General features: G+C 48.7%; 2 protein-coding genes and 1 long non-coding RNA gene across 5 annotated transcripts; 2 read left to right on the forward strand and 1 right to left on the reverse strand.

Annotated features, from left to right (window-relative positions):
• The first annotated feature begins 6 nt into the window (after positions 1-6).
• LOC113926427 lies at positions 7-4,284 on the forward strand. Its single transcript, XR_003521309.1, has 2 exons — positions 7-129; positions 4,068-4,284. It is a non-coding gene; the product is annotated as an uncharacterized LOC113926427 (long non-coding RNA).
• On the reverse strand, positions 4,089-9,480 carry PRR3 (proline rich 3). Of its 3 annotated transcripts, XM_027601286.2 has the most exons (5): positions 9,255-9,480; positions 8,504-8,566; positions 6,373-6,555; positions 5,726-6,016; positions 4,091-5,537 (listed from the first exon to the last, which is right to left on the reverse strand). In XM_027601286.2, exons 1-5 carry the CDS (start codon positions 9,358-9,360, stop codon positions 5,431-5,433), a joined length of 750 nt encoding a protein of 249 aa, XP_027457087.1. In that variant the 5' UTR covers positions 9,361-9,480; the 3' UTR covers positions 4,091-5,430. The 3 variants fall into 3 exon arrangements, with proteins under 3 accessions (XP_027457089.1, XP_027457087.1, XP_027457088.1); XM_027601287.2 differs by lacking the exon at positions 6,373-6,555; XM_027601288.2 differs by lacking the exons at positions 6,373-6,555; positions 8,504-8,566 and having other exon boundaries at positions 4,089-5,537; positions 9,255-9,387.
• Positions 9,481-10,113: 633 nt separating this feature from the next.
• Positions 10,114-18,545, forward strand: GNL1 (G protein nucleolar 1 (putative)). Its single transcript, XM_027601285.1, has 12 exons — positions 10,114-10,575; positions 10,975-11,140; positions 11,503-11,639; positions 11,797-11,948; positions 12,066-12,137; positions 13,084-13,291; positions 13,458-13,553; positions 13,961-14,155; positions 16,167-16,345; positions 16,433-16,595; positions 16,847-16,987; positions 17,353-18,545. The coding sequence occupies exons 1-12, from the start codon at positions 10,503-10,505 to the stop codon at positions 17,592-17,594; spliced, it is 1,824 nt and encodes a 607-aa protein (XP_027457086.1). The 5' UTR covers positions 10,114-10,502; the 3' UTR covers positions 17,595-18,545.
• Positions 18,546-21,782: the final 3,237 nt, after the last annotated feature.

Consider the following 21,782-nt stretch of genomic DNA (forward strand, 5'->3'; position numbering starts at 1 on the left):
CGTCATCTCGGGGGCGTGCCTGCGGCGACGGGGCGGAGCCGGTGTCCGCCTAGTCTCACAACGTCAACAAAGCGCTTAACGGCTGTCGGAGAATCCTGAGCCGGTGACTCCACGACGCTGCATGACTAAGTACTGAACATAGTAATTTCGGACTAGTGCGGAGGGGCAGAGGCATCCTTTTTTCCTTTTTGTTTTTTAAGTAGTAGGAGCAGAAAGACGCAGTCCATCTACTTAGGAAGAGGCCTGGTGTTGAGATATGTTGCAAGGCCATAAAGTGTAGAGTCGTAAACGATGAACTGTCCCCTAACAGAGTGGTGAAGCTTGGGTTCATTTTGGGGGTTGGTGGTGGGGCTAACAGTTTTTCTGAGGTATAATTGATACACAATAAACTGCACATACAGTAAATTGTCAGGGAATAAACTGCAAAATGTACACTTGGATCAAAGTTTTGACATATATATAACCATTAAACCACCACCACAGTCAAGATTTGGGTTTGCTTCTAACTGTACCACTTAATAGACGTGGGAGCAAGACGCTCCCATAGCTCTTTCAGCTCCCGTTCTCCCCTTAAACCATTAAAACCATGCTCTTGTCTCTATACCATTATGAGTCCATTCTTGCCAAGATCAACAGATAGGGGGCCAATTCTCTGTCCTTATCTTACTCTCCCAGCAGCATTTGACACACATACACGACCACTCCCACTTCCTTGTTTTTTTTTTTTTTTTTTTTTTTTTTTCAGGGACCCTGCTCTCTGTAGGTTTCCCTTCCATTTCAGTGGCTGCTCCCTTTCCCTCCTTTCCTGGCTTCTCCTCAAGTCTAAATGTTTTGAGGCACATTCTTTGACATTCTCTATTCTAGACTTAGCACTCATGTCTCATGACTTTTTTTTTTTTTTAAGATTTTATTTATTTGACAGAGAGACAGCGAGAGAGGGAACACCAGCAGGGGGAGTGGGAGAGGGAGAAGCTGGCTTCCCGCGGAGCAGGGAGCCCGATGCGGGGCTCGATGCGGGGCTCGATCCCAGGACCCCAGGATCATGACCTGAGCCGAAGGCAGACGCTTAACGACTGAGCCACCCAGGCGCCCTGTCTCATGACTTTAAATACCATCCATAACTGATGAAGACCCCCAAATTTCTCTCTCTTTTTAAAGATTTTATCTGTTTATTTGACAGAGAGAGACACAGAGAGAAAACACAAGCAGGAGGAGTGGGAGAGGGAGAAGCAGGCTTCCTGCCAAGCAGAGAGCCTGATGTGGGGCTTGATCCCAGGACCCCAGGACCATGACCCGAGCCGAAGGCAGACGCTTAACAACTGAGCCACCCAGGCGCCCCCCAAATTTCTCTTCTTGACCCCAACTTCTGCCGTAAGCTCCAGGCTCACAAATCCAACTTCTTATTGGACGTCCTGAGATCTCTAATAAATATCTCAAATTAATATGTATAAAACCGAGCTCTTGTTTTTACTCCTTAACCCTGTGTCTCTTCCAGGTTTCCCATCAAAAAATCATACCACCTTTCATTTAGTTACTTGGGCCCAAACTGAAAGGTCATTCTCTTTCTTCATTCCCCCTCATCAGCAAGCCATGTCTACTTCATTTATTCAAAAAATATATTTATTGGGCGCCTGGGTGGCTCAGTCGGTTAAGCGACTGCCTTCGGCTCAGGTCATGATCCTGGAGTCCCGGGATCGAGTCCCGCATCGGGCTCCCTGCTCAGCGGGGAGTCTGCTTCTCCCTCTGACCCTCTTCCCTCTCGTGCTCTTTATCTCTCATTCTCTCTCTCTCAAATAAATAAATAAAATCTTTAAAAAATATATATTTATTAAGCAAAGAGAAGACACGACACTCTTGAGATATCTCCCCAACCCCCTCTGGCCAACCCTCCCCCCTCTCCTTGTTTCATCCTCGTTCTTGCTTGGCCACCAAATGTCAGCCATCCTCCAGGCTGTTCTGGGCCCTCTCTTCCCACTTGACATTCTCCTCTCAGGTGACTTTAGCAACGGATTCCTCAGAGAGTTCTACCCAACCACCACATCTTAAGTAGCCCCCAACCATTATTCTCTATACAGTACCTCATTTATTTCCTTAATATCATTAATCACAACCTGTAATTATTCATGTGTTCACTTTTGAGAAAAACAGCCCCTGACAACTGGGAATTGGCCTGATTCTAACAGCTTGGCCATGGTGCTCAGGTTGAACATAATCTCACAGAACACCAATGTCAGACAAGGCTACTGTGACTGTCATGAAGACAAAGTTCATAATCTTCTCTAAGCACAAAGATAAGGTCACTCTGCAAACACCATAAATATTAAACAGCCCCCTCTCCACTCAAATGGTGGCTTTTTTTGACCAGCTACACTTTTAGCCATGTTTCATTCCTCTCTCCTTCTATATGAGATTAAGATGTGCAATTGTAATTGCCCTCACTTTCTGATAGCACCCAACCCAGAACAATTTCGCTTCCCTGAACCTTCCCCCCAAATCACCTAGCACAAACACTAGTCCTGTCATTCCTAACCTCTTCTAGTGAGATAACCTTTGCAGAATTAGTATACCCAGTTGCTTGACTATGGGTGTGTTCCTGGTGGTCTTTGGCTGGAGGGCATTGACACTTTTAGTCTTATTCTCTACTGCATCCTGAAATTTTAGCAGAGGGGCTGATAAAGGATGTTCATCCTGAAAGTCCAGTATTTTGCTTAGCACATAGCTGCTTTAATAAAGATCACTTATCCAAGCTTCAGTGGCAGCTACAAAGGCTAGTTATTACGGTCAGTGGCATAAAGTTGAAGAGCTGTATTAGCTTTGAGGAAATCTCCTCCAAGACAGCTGGTGTCCTCTGCCCTTCCTGGTCCATATTGAGAATTGGAACATGGATAAGCTATCTTTACTTCCCAAACCATGAATAGGAGGATCTGACCCCAGTAATTGTGGAGCTGAAACCTGGGGGGAGGGGTTCTGAATACCTGAGGTGGTGGCCTGATACCTTGGGCTGTCTACCTCTTGAACAGTACAAAATAAACTTATATTTTGCTTTAAGACTACCTTTGGTTTCTGTTACAACTGAACTTAAAAGCTGATAAACTGGGTCATAGTAGGTACTTAATATTTAGTGTGAAACCATGCTCATGGTTTAACTACCACCTATATTGTAAAACACTCAGATATGCATTAGACATTTGTCTCTAGTTTTAATATGAATACCAAACCTGTATACCCACCTATTTTCTCTCTCCTACCAGAGATCTTAAAAGGCAGCTCAAACTCAGTAATTCCAAATTCCTAGCATTCTGTTTTCTCCCTTTCTTTTTAAATGGTAGTTATGTAAGCCAGAACTACCCTGATAAACCTAAAATACTTTCATTTTGATCTCTTTTCAAATACCTACTTTTCTCCTGTTCTACTACCCAGTCTATACCATCATAACTCACCTGGACTACCTAAGTTACCTTTGAAGGCACTTCCAAACCTGGTCAGCTCCATACAGAGTCAATCTTGTTGAAAACAAATCTAATCCTTATCAACCTGCCTAAGATCCTTCAAAGGCTTTGGTATTAAGAAAAAGACCCAAATCTTTATGTTCTGCAAGGCCCTGAGTGGTTTCGCTCTTCTTCCTTCTGCCTTGTCTCCTATTCTTCCCATCTCTTAGCAAACACCTTTGCTTGGACTTTGCTCTTCCACCTCAGGCCTCCTGCTTCTCTGTCAGAGCTTGTCTCAGACGTCACCTTCCTAGTCTCCCTTTATTACAGACTCCCTTTTCATTGTCTCACTTTTGACAGGTGTGACCTTACACATATTCGTGATTTTTTTGATAAACGTATCTCCCCTGTAGATTTAAATTCATTGGTTTTAGTTCTGTTATTTCTAGTGTCAGGCCCGCAGTCAAATCTACAAATATTTGTTGAAAGGCCGTTTTAGCCATTACAACTCTAAAAACATCAAACCTACAAAGATGGGTAGAATATTAAAAAATTACTCCATGGATAGTTGGCCTTTCCTTTCTCCTCTAAAACCTTACCCTTGAACGTCATGCAGCCTGGTGTGTTTTATGCTTATAGGTTAATGGGACCTCGCTTGTTCCTTCGGACTGAAAGAAACTCAAGCTTTTCCCTTCTCCATCACCACTGTGTATGAACAAATGGAAGAATAAAGTGACTACAAGAAGAACAGCCTTATCTGCACCTCCAGAGATGACTGGAACACAGGGATTGAAGAAAATGCTTGTTTCCACTGCATTTATTACTAATATAAAAAAATGTTAAAAAGAAAAAAAAATTCATTCTCAGTTCTCCAACGGCTCTCATCCTTCCATCTTGCCCACACAACTCCTGACCCATTTCCTCAGGGCCAGTTCAAAACCGAACCTGTTCACTGCCGTTTTCACAGAAAACAACCAGTGCCAGGGATGTAGGGAAGAAGCTTAGATGAGGGCGACAGTACTGTCCAGGTTCCACCCAAAGGTAGGCCGGGTGGAGATTCACAGAATTCAGACGAAAGGGCTGGTCGCCTCACAATGACGTACTCTAACTAAAGTGGGCTGGAGAGCAAATAGGGTAGCCCGTCAGAGGCTTCAGAGGACATCTCATGGGCTTGTGTCAAACCCAGAAAAACCGACACCAGGAGAATGGGGAGACCAGGGAGGCAGTCTTGTGGAAAGTTTCACATTTCTCCCATGTTGGGAGGTGTGGAAAGTCTAGAGGGCACCAAGAGCCTCACTCATTTTGGCAGAAAAACTTACTCTAGTGTTGGGAAGTCACAAAGATGCCACGGACACTGAGAAAGGCTACGTACGAGGGGATGCACAGTTTCACAAAGCACAGTGATCACAGACCAGAGCGGTGGGGATCATGCTACTGACGTAGAAACTACAAAATCCAAAAGCAGGGAGAGTGGCCTTTCAGGGAGTAACTCTGCACCAGTCATCCATACTTGACCCCAGGTCAACCTGGTGAGTTTCACAGAGCAACTGGCAACTTTGGGGGTAGGGGCTGTCACATAAAAAGGACTTAAAACAAGCAGCTAGAAGAAGGGAATGGTAGGAAACTGCTCCAGGGCTCTCAGGAATCGAGGGCAGTACCGGGGGCTGGGTGGACAGATGCACAAGAAACAGCACCAAAGAGGTTTCCTGTTCAGCAGTCAGTTGGCGAGGGGGAAGAGGATCCAGGAGGCAGTTGAAGGGAGCAAAGATGGGGTCCTGAAGGCGAGTCTCTGGAGGCTGGATCAGAAGAAAGCCCACACACTGGGTATCAATGATGAAACACAGCTCTGGACCCCAAATTGGGGAGGTGGCGGATGGGGGTGGGTGTCACTGACTGAGGGTGGTGGGTGGAACAGCCTCACAGTAGCCATCACAGGGCCACAGGGAAACATATGGCCGCTAGGTCAGAGGGCTCCTTCCAGTCTCGATGGGAAGGCACAGTCTCACAGAGGCGGTCCATTGACGCCTGGGTGGTAGAAGGCACAGAGGTCCTCATATCGACAGTGGCCCTTTTTGGCAAAGTGTCGGCAGACAGGGCGGTTGGATTTGTCTGTAAACAAGTGAAAATTGGTATATTTAAAATATAAGAAAGGAAACATGTAACAAAAAGCAGAGATAGAGAGGGCAGTCAGATTTTCTACTCCCTACCATTTCCAGACATTTTAGAATGGTAGAGTCACAGGCATTCTGGGAGTGATGGGTATTAAATGTGTATAGGCATTAAAAAATGGACCTCACCTTCCACAACTTGGGGGCCATCCTTGGGCGGGCAGGTATTTTTGATAAGAGACCAACTTTTGAGCCTTCGAGGATTTCTCTGCTCTTTGTGAAAGCCTCCCCTGGAAGGACCCCCATGGCCTGGTCCAGGAAAAGGAGGTTCAGTATTGGCTCCCCACCAACCACGACCATATGGGCCACACCTGGGGCCTAGGCCTCCCCGAATTGGGCCTCTGCCCCGGGGAGGAGGTGGGAGACTCAGCAGTGGTGGAATCATTGGTCCCCTTGATCCTGGAGGACCTCTGTGAAGAGCTGGAGAGAGGGAGAGAGACAGACAGACATGGAAAGGTGATCAGTGGCCAGTTTAATCCGGATAAGGAAGCCCTGTGTTTTTGTTTTTTTACTTTTTATTGAAGTACAATATACATACAGAAAAATACACCAGTTTTAAGTGTACAACTCAATTACCGTCAAAGTAAACACACCTGTGTTTTTACCACCCAGGTGAAAGGATAGAGCCTTCTTAGCACTCGCAATTCCTCCCCCCTCTTTGTGCCCCTCCTACCCCACTATTCCACCCTCCTCCCCAAAGGTAACCACTATCCTGACTTCTAGCACCATAGGTTAGTTTTTGCCTGTTTTTGAACTTCGCATAAATGGAATCATACAGTCTGCATTCTTTTCTGTCTGGCTCCTTTCGCTCAACATCGTGTTTGTGAGATTCATCCAGGTTGCCTGTAGCAGGAGTTCGTTCATTTTCATTGCAGTGTAGTATCCCATTGCATGCACACACAACAACTTATTTATCCATTCTACTGATGGTGGACATGTGGGTGGATTCCAGTTTGGGGCTATAACGAAAAATGCTGCTATGAACATTTTTATACATGTCTTTGTTACACATATGTATGCATTTCTGTTGAGTATAAACGTAGTAAAGGTATTGTTGGGTCCTAGGGTATATGTATGCTAAAGTTTAATGAAGTCAAACTTTTTTAAAGTGGCTGTACCAATTTACACTCCCACCGGCAACTGTTCCATAGCTTTGACAACACTTAGTATTGTCAATTTTTTTCATTTTTGCCATTCTGGAGAGGTTTTTTTTTTTTTTTTAAATTGGGGAACATGTAACGTTAAATTTGTACATGTAATATAACGTAAAATCTGCTGTTTTGTTTTTTTTTAAAGCAAACTTTATGCCCAACGTGGGGCTCGACCTCACAACCCTGAGATCGAGAGTGGCATGCTCTACCGACTGAGCCAGCCAGGTGCCAAAGATTTGCCATCTTAACTATTTTTAAATGCATGTTTTAGTAGTGTGAAGTAAATTCTCATTGCTGTGCAACAGATCTTTAGAACTTTTCCATCTTGCAAAACTGCAACTCTATAGCTACTAAACAACTCCCCTTTTCCCCCTCCACCCAGCTCCTAGTAACCACCATTCTACTTTGCTTCTATGAATTTGACTACTTTAAGTACCTCATAAGTGGAATTATACATTTGCCTTTTTTTGATTGGCTTGTTTCATTTAGCAAGATGGCTTGAAGGTTCGCCCATGCTGTAGCATGTGACAAGATTCCGTTCCTTTTGGGGGTTGTATAATACTCCGTTGTATGAATATATATTTTGTTTATTCATCTGTCAATGAACATCTGGGTTGATTCCAGCTCTTAGCTATTGTAAATAGTGCTGTTATGAACACGAGTGTGCAAATAACTCTTCAAGATCCTGCTTTCCATTCTTTTGGATATATACCCAGAAGTGGGAATGCTGGATCACGTGGTAGTTCTATTTCTAATTTTTTTTGAGGAAACTCCGTAGTGTTTTCTATAGAATCGCTCCATTTTACAATCTCACCAACATGCACAAGGGTCTTAAGTGTTGTGTTTTCATCTTGCGATTATTTAACAACTAAAGATACTGAGTTTTGTTCACATGTTCTTGATCATTTAGAGCTCAGTTTTTGAGAGAGTTCTGATACTTTGCCCATTTTTCTAACAGGTTGTCTAAAAGAGTCCTGTGTATATCCTAGATACGAGCTGTTTATTGGTTCTATTTATTTCAACTATTTTCTACTCTATGACTTCCAATTAATTTCTTAATGGTGTCATTTGATTAATAAAAGTTTAATGTAGTTCAGTTTATCAATCTTTATGTTTCTTGTCTGTTTAGGAACTCCTATCTCCTCCAAGACCATGAAAATATTTTCCTTTACCTTTAACACTTAGATCTACAGTTCACTGAGTTGATGTTTACATACAATATGAATAGGAGGTCAGAATTCATCCCCCCCCCATGAATATCCAATTAATCCAGCATCATTTACTGAAATGACCACTATTTCAGTTCCATCTTCATCATAAATGAGGTGTCTACGTATGTGCAGGCCTGTTACTGGACTTTTTGTACCGGGCTATTGACTTTTAGGTCTGTTCTTGTGCCAATACCACACCATAACTATTATAGTTCTAAATGGTGATATTCAGGGTAAGTCCTCCTACTTCAAGATTGTATTTGCAATGTCTCAGCCTGATCCTTTGCATTTCCGTGTAATAACATAGAATGCTTATTTCCATTATAGGGACTGTAACTGGAAATGCATTGAATCTATAGATCAATTTGGGGATAAGTGACATTTTTACAACATTGAGCTTTCCAATCTGTGAATTTACAACATCTCTCCATTCATTTCTGTACAGAATCCCTGATCTTTTGGTTTTAAGTCCTCCTGGGTTTTAGCCATTCCGTTGCTCCCTTCTCCAGGACCTAATCAAAGAATCAGAGCCCCCTCATCCTCACCTGACTTGGGGTCACCAGGCTTTCCATTGGCCATGGGGGGAGGGCCCAGAAGGCTGGGTGGTCCTAAGAGTAGATATGAAAGTATAGTCATCAGAATGGACTAACGTACCGATGATCCTATGTTTTTCTACTACTCATTTCTTAATTCAATCAGTAAAGCCTGATACATTCTCAGCAGTGTTAACAAGTTCTCAGGCAAATCTCCCTGCCCCTTCTTCAAAAAAGCGATTCGTTTGGGGAAAAAAAAAAAAAAAAGATAATGCGGGAAGGGTATCGTTCTCTTTCCCTTACATAGTTGCTACCCAAAACATCCCAGGTGATTCCAGAAGTAATCCAATCCCTCTCTTTAACTGTTGGCCAATCAGAACGATCCCCCCCGCCCCAGAGTAGTTTAGAGAAGGCAGCACGTCTACCTTCCCTGTGCAAGTCTGGTAACAAAGTGTTATCCTAGTCATCGCAATCTGCAACCTCTCTAGGGCCCCCTCTCCCTTGCCGTTCTGCGACTGCGCACACGAGCTCTTTATCCTCTCCTCCCCTGCCTTCTTCAGAAAGGTTAGAGGCTGGACCGAAGTTGAGGGGTCAAGGAAGAGAACTCGCTCAGGGTTCCACACCGGACAGCCTCCTATCCCCGCCCCAGCGCTTGCGCCCTTCCTCCTTCCGTTAGAGCCCCCTCCCCCGCACCTTTTCCAGACCTTAACCCCTCGCCTCGACCAGCTGACAGGCATGTGCACACCCCTCCCGGGCTCCTCACCGATAGGACTCCCATCCTCCTCGTCTCCAATCTCCTCCCGCTCTGGCAGCGGGGGCTGCTGCGGTGGTGGCGGCTGCTGCTGATTCTGCTTCTTTCGTTTCGGCATCGTGGTTGCGGCAATGGCTGCAGCGGGATTTGGAGGGCAGTGAGGAAGGGGCACGCTGGGATTCTATTTCCGCTTCCGGGAGGTGGATGGAGAGGCTGAGGCTCCCGCCATTTCACTTCCGGAAGGCTCCGAGGCGCTTTTGTGCGGCTCATTCTCTCATAAAACGTCTCCCTCGGTCTCTGCCAGGCATAGAGGCAGTCTCAAGCCTTCTTTTTGTTGCGTTCCTATAAATGCCTTGAAAAATTCCTCTCTTCGCCCCTCGCTGAAAAAAACCCCACAACCGGCTCCTCATTGTGTGCCATAGAGTCGATAGGCTCTCGGGCCAGAGGACCTGAGAGAGTTGTCGCCCCTTAAGATCGCCACATCCGGTTCCCGGTTACTATGGTAACGGCTGCAGGCACAACTTCATGCCCTCTGACCTCTCTCCAAAAATCCTTGTCCCACCTGGGTTTCCTTCCTCGCCTGCGCGTGCCCCTATGATCTGTAAACCTGCTCTTTATCGCTCCCACAAGGAATTTGGGTCCCAGGACTCTTCAGACCGCTACCCGCCCCCCAAGACGTCTGACCCCGCCCCCAGCGTAGACGAGCAACTGGACTTCATTCCCGGGACGCGCAGTCCCGTCTTTCCATTAAGGTCAAGCCCGGGGTGGGGGTGGGTAGAGCAGGTTCAGCGCATCCACGCTCCTCTTTCTCCCAGGTGGTAGGACCCGCCCTCCGCTCCACCGCCCCCTCCAGGTGAGTGGTAGCTTCCCTCCCAGCGCGCAAGGTAGCGGTGACACACGTCCCCCCTCCTCCGAACGCGAGTTGGTAGCGTCCGTGACGAAGTTAGCTTGATCCTCCCACGCGCGCCTCCTTCCTCGCCGCCGCTGCGCCCTCTCGGTGCCGCTGACTCTCACGTGCGGGTAGCCCACCCCGCATCCTCGTCTTGCCTCGCTCGCATAAGGAAGTGGCCGTATTTCCTTCGCCTTCACCCAGGCAACGGGGGGCAAATCGGCCAGGCCCGCCCGCTGACGTCACCTCATAGCCCCGCCCCCTCTAGGGTCCCAGGCCCTGGCGGCGGGGGTTGCCCGGGGGGGTGGGGGGGGAGTCAGTTGAGGCGGCGGGAGCTCGGCGGAGGGTGGGCCAGGTGACTGGTCCAGGCCATGCCGAGAAAGAAGCCCTTCAGCGTGAAGCAAAAGAAGAAGCAGTTGCAGGACAAGCGGGAGCGGAAGCGAGGTCAGTGCGGTAGTGAGGGGAGGGGGCGGGGCTCGGGCTCCCGCACCTCTGGAAGGAGGGGTGTGCCCGCCGCATCCCCGCGGGGCGTGGGAGTGGGTGTTGGCAGCGCGCCGAAGATCGCGATTCTCTCTCACCCCAGTCTCCCTGGAAGGGGTGGGAAAGGATGGAGAATTGGGGGAGGGGAATCCCTCCAGCTCGAACGGGGCGCCATCCCCGCAGGTCCCTGGAGGAGGAATGACTCCCCCCCACGCACATCCGGTAGGGTCTTGGGCAGGATGGTGGAAGGATCGGGCCTCAAAAGAAGTGGGGTGGTGTGAGGAGAAGTCACACAGACCGGGGAAGGGGTCTTACGGCCCCTTAGAGCCGTCCCGTAGTGGCGTCACCGCCTCCTCCCCGCAGGGCTCCAAGATGGGCTGCGATCCAGTTCCAACAGCCGCAGCGGGAGCAGGGAGCGGCGGGAGGAGCAGACCGACACCTCGGACGGAGAATCTGTGACCCATCATATCCGCAGGCTCAACCAGCAGCCTTCCCAGGGGCTGGGTCCTCGAAGCTATGACCCAAATCGGTGAGAGCAGGCAGGGGGCGCTGGCTGGGGCATCCCCGCCTACCCGGAAGCGAGAGTGTTGGGGGGAAAAGCTGGCTGCTGCTGGTGGAGGAGGTGGGACTGGTATGCCGAGTCTCCGCAGGCAGCTGGCTCACCGGAGCGGGCCACAATCCTTCCTTCCGGAGGGGCTGGAGAGAGTTCCTGGCTTTTAAAAGGGCGAGGTTTAGGGGAAGGCCGAATGTTGGGGGAGAGGTACTTGAGGGAGAGTCGACTGAGAGGAGACTTGAACAACTCTGGAGAGAAAGCTCTACGAGGTTGTCTGCCCAGGAGGGGAGTTTGTGGCCACGGGATTGCAAGAGATGCTGTGGTCCCTGTCCCATTAGATACCGGCTGCATTTTGAGCGAGATAGCCGGGAGGAGGTGGAAAGGAGAAAGAGGGCAGCCCGCGAGCAAGTGCTACAGCCGGTCAGTGCTGAGCTGCTGGAGCTGGACATCCGGGAGGTCTATCAGCCTGGCTCAGGTGAGAGCTCAACAGCTGGATGTTTGGGAGAGGCAATGGGCTGGGGGAAGGAGGTTGGAAGAGGAAGAGCTGACTGTGAGGGGTGAGAGGTCTGGGATCCACTCTTGAGCCCTGAAACTATTCTCAGACTTACTTGGACTTTTTCTTAACTTCCCAGTCCTGGACTTTCCCCGACGTCCTCCTTGGAGCTATGAGATGTCCAAAGAGCAGCTAATGAGCCAGGAGGAACGGAGCTTCCAGGAGTATCTTGGGAAGATTCATGGGTCTTACACCTCTGAGAAACTCAGCTACTTTGAGCATAATCTGGAGGTGAGAATGGAGTAGGGACAGGAGTCTGGCATAGTGACCCTTGGTCAAATTGGTCTGGGGTCAGTCAGGAGAGGAATTCTGGCCTTAGGTACTCTTCCACTGATCTTGCCTTTTCAGACATGGCGGCAGCTGTGGCGTGTGTTGGAGATGTCTGACATTGTCTTGCTTATCACTGATACCCGACATCCAGTGAGTACTGGGGGTGAGGGTGACAAGGGGGATGGGGGAGGAGGATTCTTGTGGAGTAAAGGGCAGAGGCAGGAGTTGGGAGATGGAGAGGTATCTTTCTTTTCTAGTCTTCTCTACCTCGTAGTGATGTCTGCAGTCAGGAACTCAATACTTTATTCATCAGTGTCGCAGCTTGTCACTCCTGCTCCAGTTAACAGACGCTCTTTTTTACTTCCTTTGGTGAAAAACTGTGTATCCCGTTTTCATTCCACCATAACTAGGCCAGTAGAAAGTTCTAGTGTGGTGCTTCAGGGGATTCTGTGAAGGCAACTGAGGGCTTCCCCCGCCCCACCACATCAGCCTTATGTGGAAGGCTAGGATAGTGGTTAAGGCTCTAAACTTGGCTGCTGGACAACCCTTGTGTTAACCTGGCTGTACCACTCCATTGCGGTCCTCTAGTGGGAGAAAGAGAGGTCTGTGGGGACATTTAGGTTGGAAGTCCTTAACGGCACGTATACATACACTTCTACACACACAGACGGATGTGTGTGCTCATATGCACTCACACAGCCACACATGCTCATCACAAACCTGCAGACACGTACATGTGCGTACATGCATGTATATACGTGTAGATAGTTGTGTGCACACAAAAACAGGTATTAAGTTTTATCCTGACCCCAAGCTTTACACCAGTATACTAGGTATCACTGTTTCCTTGTCTTGTTTTTGGCTCATTTCTATCCCTAATCAGGACCTGTAAGAAGTCCCCCCAAGACAAATGTACAGGTATTGCTTACTGCTACTTTATTTTTCTAGTTCGGTCTTGCTGATTTACCCTTTTGCCCCAGAATCTGCTAACCACCAGAGTCTTGTCTCTGAGTGGTGCCTGGTGAGTGGGGAGCTGGAGGCAGAGAACTCTGGGTTGACCTCTCATTGCTCTCTCCTCTCACCAACCCTATCCCAGGTTGTGAATTTCCCACCAGCACTTTACGAGTATGTGACTGGAGAACTTGGATTGGCCTTGATCTTGGTCCTGAACAAGGTGGATCTAGCCCCACCGGCTCTCGTGGTTGCCTGGAAGCATTATTTTCACCAACACTATCCCCAGCTCCACATAGTCCTTTTTACCTCTTTCCCTCGGGACCCCCGCACCCCACAGGATCCTAGTAGCGGTGAGTGGGCAATGAGGAAGGCAGCATGGGAGAGGTGGGGTGGCAGGGGACAACAGGGAGAACAGAGAGCCTTGTTGACAAAGGAGTCCTGATCTTGGGCCTAAGGGTGGTGGGTGAGGTGGGGTGCATAAGCCCATGCACTAACACTTGTGCCCTCTGATCCCAGTGTTGAAGAAGAGTCGGAGGCGGGGGAGAGGATGGACTCGGGCCCTGGGGCCGGAGCAGTTGCTGAGAGCCTGTGAAGCCATCACTGCAGGGAAAGGTATACACTCTTAAGAGGGGAGCTGTGGAAGGATATGGGGGCGACCCAGGGCCTGGAGTCATTTTGCTTACCTTCCCTGAAGTTAGTCCTTTCTATTATGGAGGTAGGTGAGCAGCCAGGGGGAGGGATAGAAGAGGGAGCAAACTGACTTGGCGGCAACAAAGGCAGCAGGTAGGCAGGAGCCCCAGTGGTCTGTTGTCTTCAGTCTTCCCAGTATTTTTCTGAAACTCAAAAACTGACATGATTTCTAGGTGGGGTCAAGTGAAGGCTAGGGACGATCTGTCATGTAGGTTGGCACTCTCCAACTCCAGAGGGTGCCAGTTAGGTCAGCTGTGCCGTGCGTAGTCTGTGCAATCATCTGTGGTGGCCCTGGGGAGAACCTTCCTCAGCTTCTCCTTCCCTGACAGTGGACTTGAGCAGCTGGCGGGAGAAGATTGCCCGAGATGTGGCAGGGGCCACGTGGGGAAACGGCTCTGGGGAGGAGGATGAAGAAGAGGATGGACCTGCCGTCCTGGTGGAGCAGCAGACTGACTCAGCGATGGAGCCCGCCGGCCCGACCCGGGAACGCTACAAAGATGGGGTGGTGACCATTGGCTGTGTGGGTAAGGAAGTGGTGGCCCATGCATGGCGGCCTCCTCTGAAGTACAGAGTTTCAGAAAAGGAAGGTGTCGGCAATAGTGGAAAGATCCTGGCACCCTTGAGTTAAATTCAGGCTTTTCTTAGCTCTTACTGTTATTTACCCACTCTGAGTCTTAGTTATTTTGATTTTTAGAATGAAGATGCTGACACACAATTAGAAGAACGGATGTGAGGAATGAAGAGACTAGCATAGGAATAGCCTAATGATGACTGACAAATAGTGTTAATAGTAATGATCACAATTGTTACAATTTAATATTTACATGGTGCTTACCAGGTACCAGGCGTTGTTCTAAATGACATCCATCTTAACTGTTCCATGGTATTCGTCAGTTTGTAGTAGAGAAATCACTAAGTCCTAGCAGGAGCTTAGTTAGCATTAGTATCTTTCTGAGACTTACCCTTTAAGTCTGTCATCAAGGAGAATCTTCCCTGAATTAAGAGCCTTGTCTCTGCTCTTGGTGGGGAAGAAAGGAATGTATGATTCGGGCCCAGGGCCTCTTTCCTTTGTTGGTGGCAGAGGTAAGAAGCGACTTGGGCAAAGTTGTGGCATCTTGAGGTGATAGGGGAATCAAATTAAGGAGAGTAGAGTAGTTAGTTGGACTCCTTGGAAACGCTCCTGACTTAGTCTCCTTTTTGTCCTGGGAACAACCTACCTGACTGCTGACGGATGGCACCCTTTCCAGTCCTTTCCTCCTGCTTCTCCCTGGCAAGGGTGGGAGGTGGGGTGTCCACTCTTTTAAGCATCTACAGTAACTTCTCTGTGTTCAGAGTTATGTAAGGGAGAGCATTTTCTGTGGCACAGGCAGTGCTGAGCTTAGATTTACTAATAGTTTTCGGCAAATATTTACTAAGTGCCAGGAGGTGTTCCAGGAGCACATTATGCTGTCATGAAAGTGGCAGGAAAGTCCCTACTATCACAGAGCTTATTGCCTTGGAAGTGAATTGATTCATGATTTGAAATCATATTATTTAGCGGCAACGAAAGGGAGCAGAGAGTGACGCAGAGAGGGGGATTCTCATGGAAAGCCCCCTCTGAGAAAACCTGGGATGTTGAGAGGAAGTAGCCATTTGGAGATAGGGGAAAAGGGCCTTCCAGGCCAAGGGATCAGTAAATGAAAAGATCTTGATGTGGGAGTGAGCTTGGTGATTATGGGACAAGCCAGAGTGTCAGAGCATTGGGAGATGGGAGCCATGGGAATAAGTAAGGTGGAGGAGAGGGGCACGACTTGGGAGTTCATGGTCTGTGAAAGGGGCTGGCTGTAGAGCTGGGTCATGGTAGCTCAGTTGGGTAAGAAGGGAAGTGAGGACAGGAGTCCAGTATGGAATAGTGAAGATTCATTGGAACTGAGGAACAGAATAAGTGAGCTGGAACGATAGGATATCAGGGCAGAGAGTGGTGCTTGCAGTTGAGATTTTGGAGGTGTGAATTGACCAGATCCAGGGTATGACCACGGTAGTGGGTAGTTGGAAATGACTTTTGGAAGATAGATGCTGGCACCGAGAGGCCAAGGTGCTAAACAGGCCACCTGTGCAGATACCAAAGTCACCCAGAGTGATGGAGGGGCTCCTGAAGAGAGTGGCAGTGAGCCTCAGGGTTTTCAGTCTTCTCCGTGGAGAAGTTTCGATGATTATGAGCTGCATGTCTCACTTGTTTTGGGCATTTAGTGTACTGCAGGCAGTGAACCACACAGTCATCTTTAATCCTGACCACTTTGAGCTTGAAGGTATCTGCACTTGTAAAATGAGGAACCAGAGGCTCAGAAAATGAATTGCTTTGAGGTTACAAAACTGATAAGTGGAGAGGCCAGGATTCAGCCCTGGCGGCCCAGAGTCTGATTTGAAATTTGCATGGTTATATTGCTTCCTTAATTTCTGTGCTTTACTTCCCTTTTTATCTATGGCTACAGCACTGCATCCTGCCTGTTGCAGAGTAGGGAACTGTCTGATGTTAGTTTTTCTTGCCTTCCTTAGGTTTCCCCAATGTGGGCAAGTCTTCTCTGATCAACGGGCTGGTGGGCAGGAAGGTTGTGAGTGTCTCCAGAACTCCCGGCCACACCAGATATTTTCAGACCTACTTTCTCACCCCCTCTGTGAAGCTCTGTGACTGCCCTGGCCTCATATTCCCATCCCTTCTGCCCAGGCAGTTACAGGTATGCAGGTGGGGTGGGGGGGAGGTGGGCAGGGAGGGAGAGGAGGCAGGAGGTCAGGAACAGACCGAGCATTTTGTTTCCCCTCAGGTTCTGGCAGGGATCTACCCCATTGCCCAAATCCAGGAGCCATACACTGCCGTGGGCTACCTGGCCACTCGAATCCCTGTGCAGGTCCTGCTCCACCTGCGCCACCCAGAGGCCAAGGATCCCTCAGCGGAACACCCCTGGTGTGCCTGGGACATCTGTGAAGGTGGGCTCCATGTCCCTGGTTTCTCCCCTTACCCTGAACCCTGCCATATCTCCTCACCTCTCCTCAGAGCTTCTGCCATTGATGAAGCACCTGGCTACTCATGCCTGGATTTCTGTCGTGGGGCCTGCAAGATCAGTGGCCTGGGGTGTTCTGGAGAAAACTGGAAGGGCTGTGGTATGGGAATGGGGTGGTGGTGGTGACTGGGCCCAGTTAATGGCTTCCCTCTGCACTATTCTCTTCTCTCTCTCCAGCCTGGGCAGAGAAGCGTGGTTATAAGACAGCTAAGGCAGCGCGGAACGATGTGTACAGAGCAGCCAATAGCCTCCTACGGCTGGCAGTGGACGGGCGCCTCAGCCTGTGTTTTCATCCCCCGGGCTACAGTGAACAGAAAGGTCAGACAGCCAGTGTTCTTGTGCTGTACTGTAGGCAGAAGGGTGTGGGCTTTGTGGCCACACAGAACAAGGGTCAGGCCTGGGTTCTGTACCCGTCGGCCCGCCCTGTGTTCCTAAGCGTCTTTGAGACAGTTTCCTGATCTGCAAAGGCAGGGTGGGAGTTGCCCCCTGGCCAGGCGGTGGTGCAGAGCTCGGGTAGGCGGAGCTGCTGTTCAGTGCCCGGCACCTGGGAGTCTGAGTGAATGAACGGGCGGATGCTGGCAGCTGCAAGACCAATTGTCACTTCTTAGTCTTTGCCTCTTCCCCACCTTTCTTTGGCTGTAGTTCTTTGCTTAAAACTTTCCTTTCTTGTTTTGGTTCCCCAGGCACCTGGGAGTCCCATCCGGAGACCACAGAGCTGGTGGTTTTGCAGGGCAGGGTGGGGCCAGCAGGTGACGAGGAGGAGGAGGAAGAAGAAGAGCTGAGCAGCTCCTGTGAGGAGGAGGGAGAGGAGGACCGGGATGCGGACGAGGAGGGGGAAGGGGATGAGGACACCCCAACTTCAGCTCCAGGGTCCGGCCTGGCTGCCCGAAACCCTTACGCCCTACTGGGAGAGGACGAGTGCTGAGTCCCTGCCCTGCTCCACCTGCTCCCCCCAGCGTCTCTGCTTCTGGACTGACCTGGGGGTACCTCCCCTCTGCTGCCCCAGTTGTGAATAAAGATTGTCTGCTTTGTAGCCCCTTCCCCGAATGGACTGAGGTGAGAGCGGCTGTTTTAGCCACCAGCTGCAGGAGGCCTCTCTCCTCTCCTTTCTTTCCCCTCTTGGGGAAGGAAGAGTTCTCTTAGGGGTTAATTCACTGGGTTGTAAGGCCCTGAAGTCCACTGTCTCTGCTCACTCTCCCACTCTGCACCGTATGAATCCCATTATCAACATGGGGAGGGGAAGTCACTTCAGGCTTTGAGGCCTGGTCTGAATCCAACCCTCTTTCGGAGTTTGTGCCATTCCTTCTCTCTTGTGTGCCCCCCTGCTGCTAGACCTGTGTCTACTAAGGTCTACTAGTAAGGAGCTTTTTGGAGCAGAAGTGATAAGAGGTGGGACAAGCTGATGTCTCCATGTGAGCTTTTTATAGGATTTATTCAAATTTAACAAATACTTATGAAGGACCGACCGTGTGTCTGGATCTCTGCTAAGCACTGAGCATATAAAGATGCGCAGACAGGGCCTGACCTAAATGTGCATGCAGCCTGGCCATGATTAAGACCCCGTTCTCAGGCACCCAAGTTTTTGGATTAAGAAGGGTGTGTGATATTCTCCAAATCTTTGGGGCTCATACACTATAATTTTAGGACTTCCTGTTGATAGAAATTTTTAGTTAAGACAACGTTTGTGAAAATGGTGATTAAATGTGTACAAGTAGCATCTTAATTACTGGCAAACAACTAGTGTGCACATTTATGATTTAAGCAGACCAGCCCCTTAAGTACAGTGTTAAGCTTTATTATTTAAAGGCCCATATGCACTAAAGGTCTATGAGATTCATAGGAGAGGGCACAGAGCCAGTGGTTTGTTTTTTGTTGGTTTTTTTTGTTTTTGTTTTTAAAGATTTATTTATTTGACAGACACAGCGAGAGAGGGAACACCAGCAGGCGGAGTGGGAGAGGGAGAGGCAGGCTTCCTGCCGAGCAGGGAGCCCGATGTGGGGCTCGATCCCAGGACCCTGGGATCATGACCTGAGCCCAAGGCAGACGCTTAACGACAGAGCCACCCAGGCGCCCCGAGCCGGTGTTTTGAATCCCAGTTAGCCTGGTTTGGGGACGGAACAGAGACGATCAGTGCAGGGTCTGAGCTAGAACTCAGCAGGTGGCCAAAGCTATCTTATGGAACCCTGTGTATCTCAGCAGCAGTCAGTTATCTTGTGAGTCAGGGCATCTGAAGACTTTCTGTACTTCTTTGTTAAGCAGGCAGCTAGACTCCTAGACTTAATTATTGGAGAAAAGGGAGAATGGGATTTGTTTTGTTGGTTGCCACAGTGTTGTGTGAGTTAAGTGGTAGCAAAAAGTGTTTTCAACAGGTTGACAAACCTATACTGTTAGGTGCAGGGGTGAGGAGAAGATGGAGTACCAGATTCCTTCTCTTCCCTGTAAAGCATCCCCTGCAGGATCTGGGTCCCTGGGCAATTTTCTGTAATGCCAGTAGAAACCTGGTCAATCCAGAAGTGAAGGAAACAAAGTATATTTAGGAGAGGCTGACATGTTTGGCGTTTGAGTCCTGGTCACATTTTCCCAAGCTCACCGTCTGCTGGTCCCAGTGAAGACATAAGTCCTGGAATTTCTAGTCCAGTGCAAAGATAAAATACCATCAGCATGTGAATGTGCTTGAAGGTTACTCAAAATGTGTGGTAAAAGAAAAAGTCCCAGTTAGAGAAAAGCCCACCTATCTCCCGTCTTGGGCTCTTGAGCCTCGAGGCTGACTCTTCTGGTGGAAGAAAGGAGCTAAGGCTCAGCTTCCTCTGAGGGTTCATGATGTTTAGGGAAGCAGCGGATTTATCTGTTTCTAGAGGTAGGGACATTGGAGTGTTCTCAAGAAATGGAGGAAAAGGAGAAAATCAGAAATCCACCTGTCCTCTCCCCACCTCCTCTGCAATGCTGCCTCTCTCCACTTTTATCTCTTTGGTGTGTCATGAATTTCACCAGGGCTATTGAGAGAGTCTGGGTGTGGGGATGAAAAGGTGAGACCTGGAGCTGAAGGGGAAGCTGAAGAGTGGGGATTTTTTTTTTTTTTTTAAGATTTTACTATTTATTTTTTTTTCTTTTATTTATTTATTTATTTTTGCTTATTTGTCAGGGAGAGAGAGTGAGAGAGAGAGAGATATCACAAGGAAGGGGAGCGGCAGGCAGAGGGAGAAGCAGGCTCCTGCTGAGCAAGGAGCCCAATGTGGGATTTGATCCCAGGACCCTGGGATCATGACCTGAGCCGAAGACAGATGTTTAACCAACTGAGCCACCCAGGCGCCCCAAGAGGGGGGATTTTTATGCTGAACACCTAGAAGGAGGTAACATCCCCCACGGGCTATACTGTAAATGATTCTTCCCAGGCACCTGTCAGTGACTCACTCACTGTAGCAAAGAAAGACTGGGAAAAGAACTATCTTAGCATCAAACAGATTTCAGAGAAGGACAAATAATACCCCAATACCAGTACCTGGGGCTGAGAGTTGAAACTAAAAGGGACAAAGGAAACCAGGGGTCCAATCTCCCTTCCATGCTGAAATATCCAAGACCCCTGTCCTCACATTCCTTGGCCTACGTCACATCTACTATGAGGATACTTGACCATGGAGGTCTGGGGCCCTGGCAGTTCCCATGGCTTCTGGCCAGTGTCTGTCTCTCTCAGAGTTTATTTATTTATGCAGTCTCTACACCCAATGTCGGGCTTGAACTCATGACCCTGAGATCAAGAGCCACATGCTCTCCCGACTAAGCCAGCCAGGCACTTCTCTGGTGAGTCTATTGATGGAGAGAACTCAGTGCTTCTTTCATTCATACTGGCATTCTATTTAGACACTGAGGAACTTCCTTCCAAGCGTCCCTTTTTTCAGACTGAGGTTTTTTTTTTTTTTAAGATTTTATTTATTTGAGACTTATAGAGAAGAGAGAGCACCAGTGGGTTGGGGGTGGTAGGAGCAGACAGAGAGAGAGGGAGAAGCAGACTCCTCACTGAGCAGGGAGCCCGACGAGGGGCTCAGTCCCAGAATCCTGGGATCATGATCTCAGCCAAAGGCAGATGCGTAACTAACTGAGCCACCCAGGCACCACATCAGACTGAGTTCTAATCCTGCTTCTGGGACAATGTGCAGTCTCGGGTTGTTCAATTATCTGGGCCTCTGTTTCTTAATTTCTTATGATCACTGATACAATCAACAAAAGTTGGTTGAAAACAATATGTGCCAGGCATGCTGAGTTTTCTGGAACAAAGAAATTGAATAAGGCATAGACTGTACCCTCAAGGACTAAAACAGCTAGATACTAATAATACAATGATTCTATAGCACTATGTAAATTAATTACATGTGTCCATTGAACATAATAACTAAGCTGGCTAGAACTATAATCACCCCAAGGACTCATTCACCCACTGAACATTTGTTGAGCAATCATTATCTGCCAGTTGCTGCTAAGTGGTAAGTGATGTAGAAGTGGTCCTTTGTGGGGGCGCTTGGGTGGCTCAGTTGTTAAGCGTCTGCCTTCGGCTCAGGTCATAATCCCAGGGTCCTGGGATCGAGCCCCACATCGGGCTCCCTGCTCCGCGGGAAGCCTGCTTCTCCCTCTCCCACTCCCCCTGCTTGTGTTCCCTCTCTTGCTGTGTCTCTCTGTCAAAAAAATAAAATAAAAAAAAAAAAAGTGGTCCTTGGTGGGACTCACAGTTTATTGGAGAATGGAGACAAATGACAATTACAAAAAAAGTATAATAAATGCTGTGAGAAGGGTCATACAGGATCCCATGGGTTAGTGGTGGCTCCATGGGGGTGGGGGGTGTCTTGGATGCTTATCAGGAAGAAGTGGTGGACAGGGCTGGAAGCTGTGTTTGTATAGCAAGTTATGTAAGACTGTGAAAAAAATCAGTAGTCTATGGTAAATAATTGCTATGAAAATACTCAACAGGGGCAGCTAAACTAGTCTTGGTGAGTCAAAAGAAGCCTAGAGGAACAGAGGTCCAAGCCGAGGCCTGAAGACTGATTAGGAGTTAGCCAGGCATTGAGAGGGCAAGAGCATTCCAAAGGGGACAGCCAAGGTTAAGGAACAAACACATGACAAA

Source organism: Zalophus californianus, chromosome 7 (genome assembly GCF_009762305.2).
Source record: "Zalophus californianus isolate mZalCal1 chromosome 7, mZalCal1.pri.v2, whole genome shotgun sequence".
Taxonomy (NCBI): domain Eukaryota; kingdom Metazoa; phylum Chordata; class Mammalia; order Carnivora; family Otariidae; genus Zalophus; species Zalophus californianus.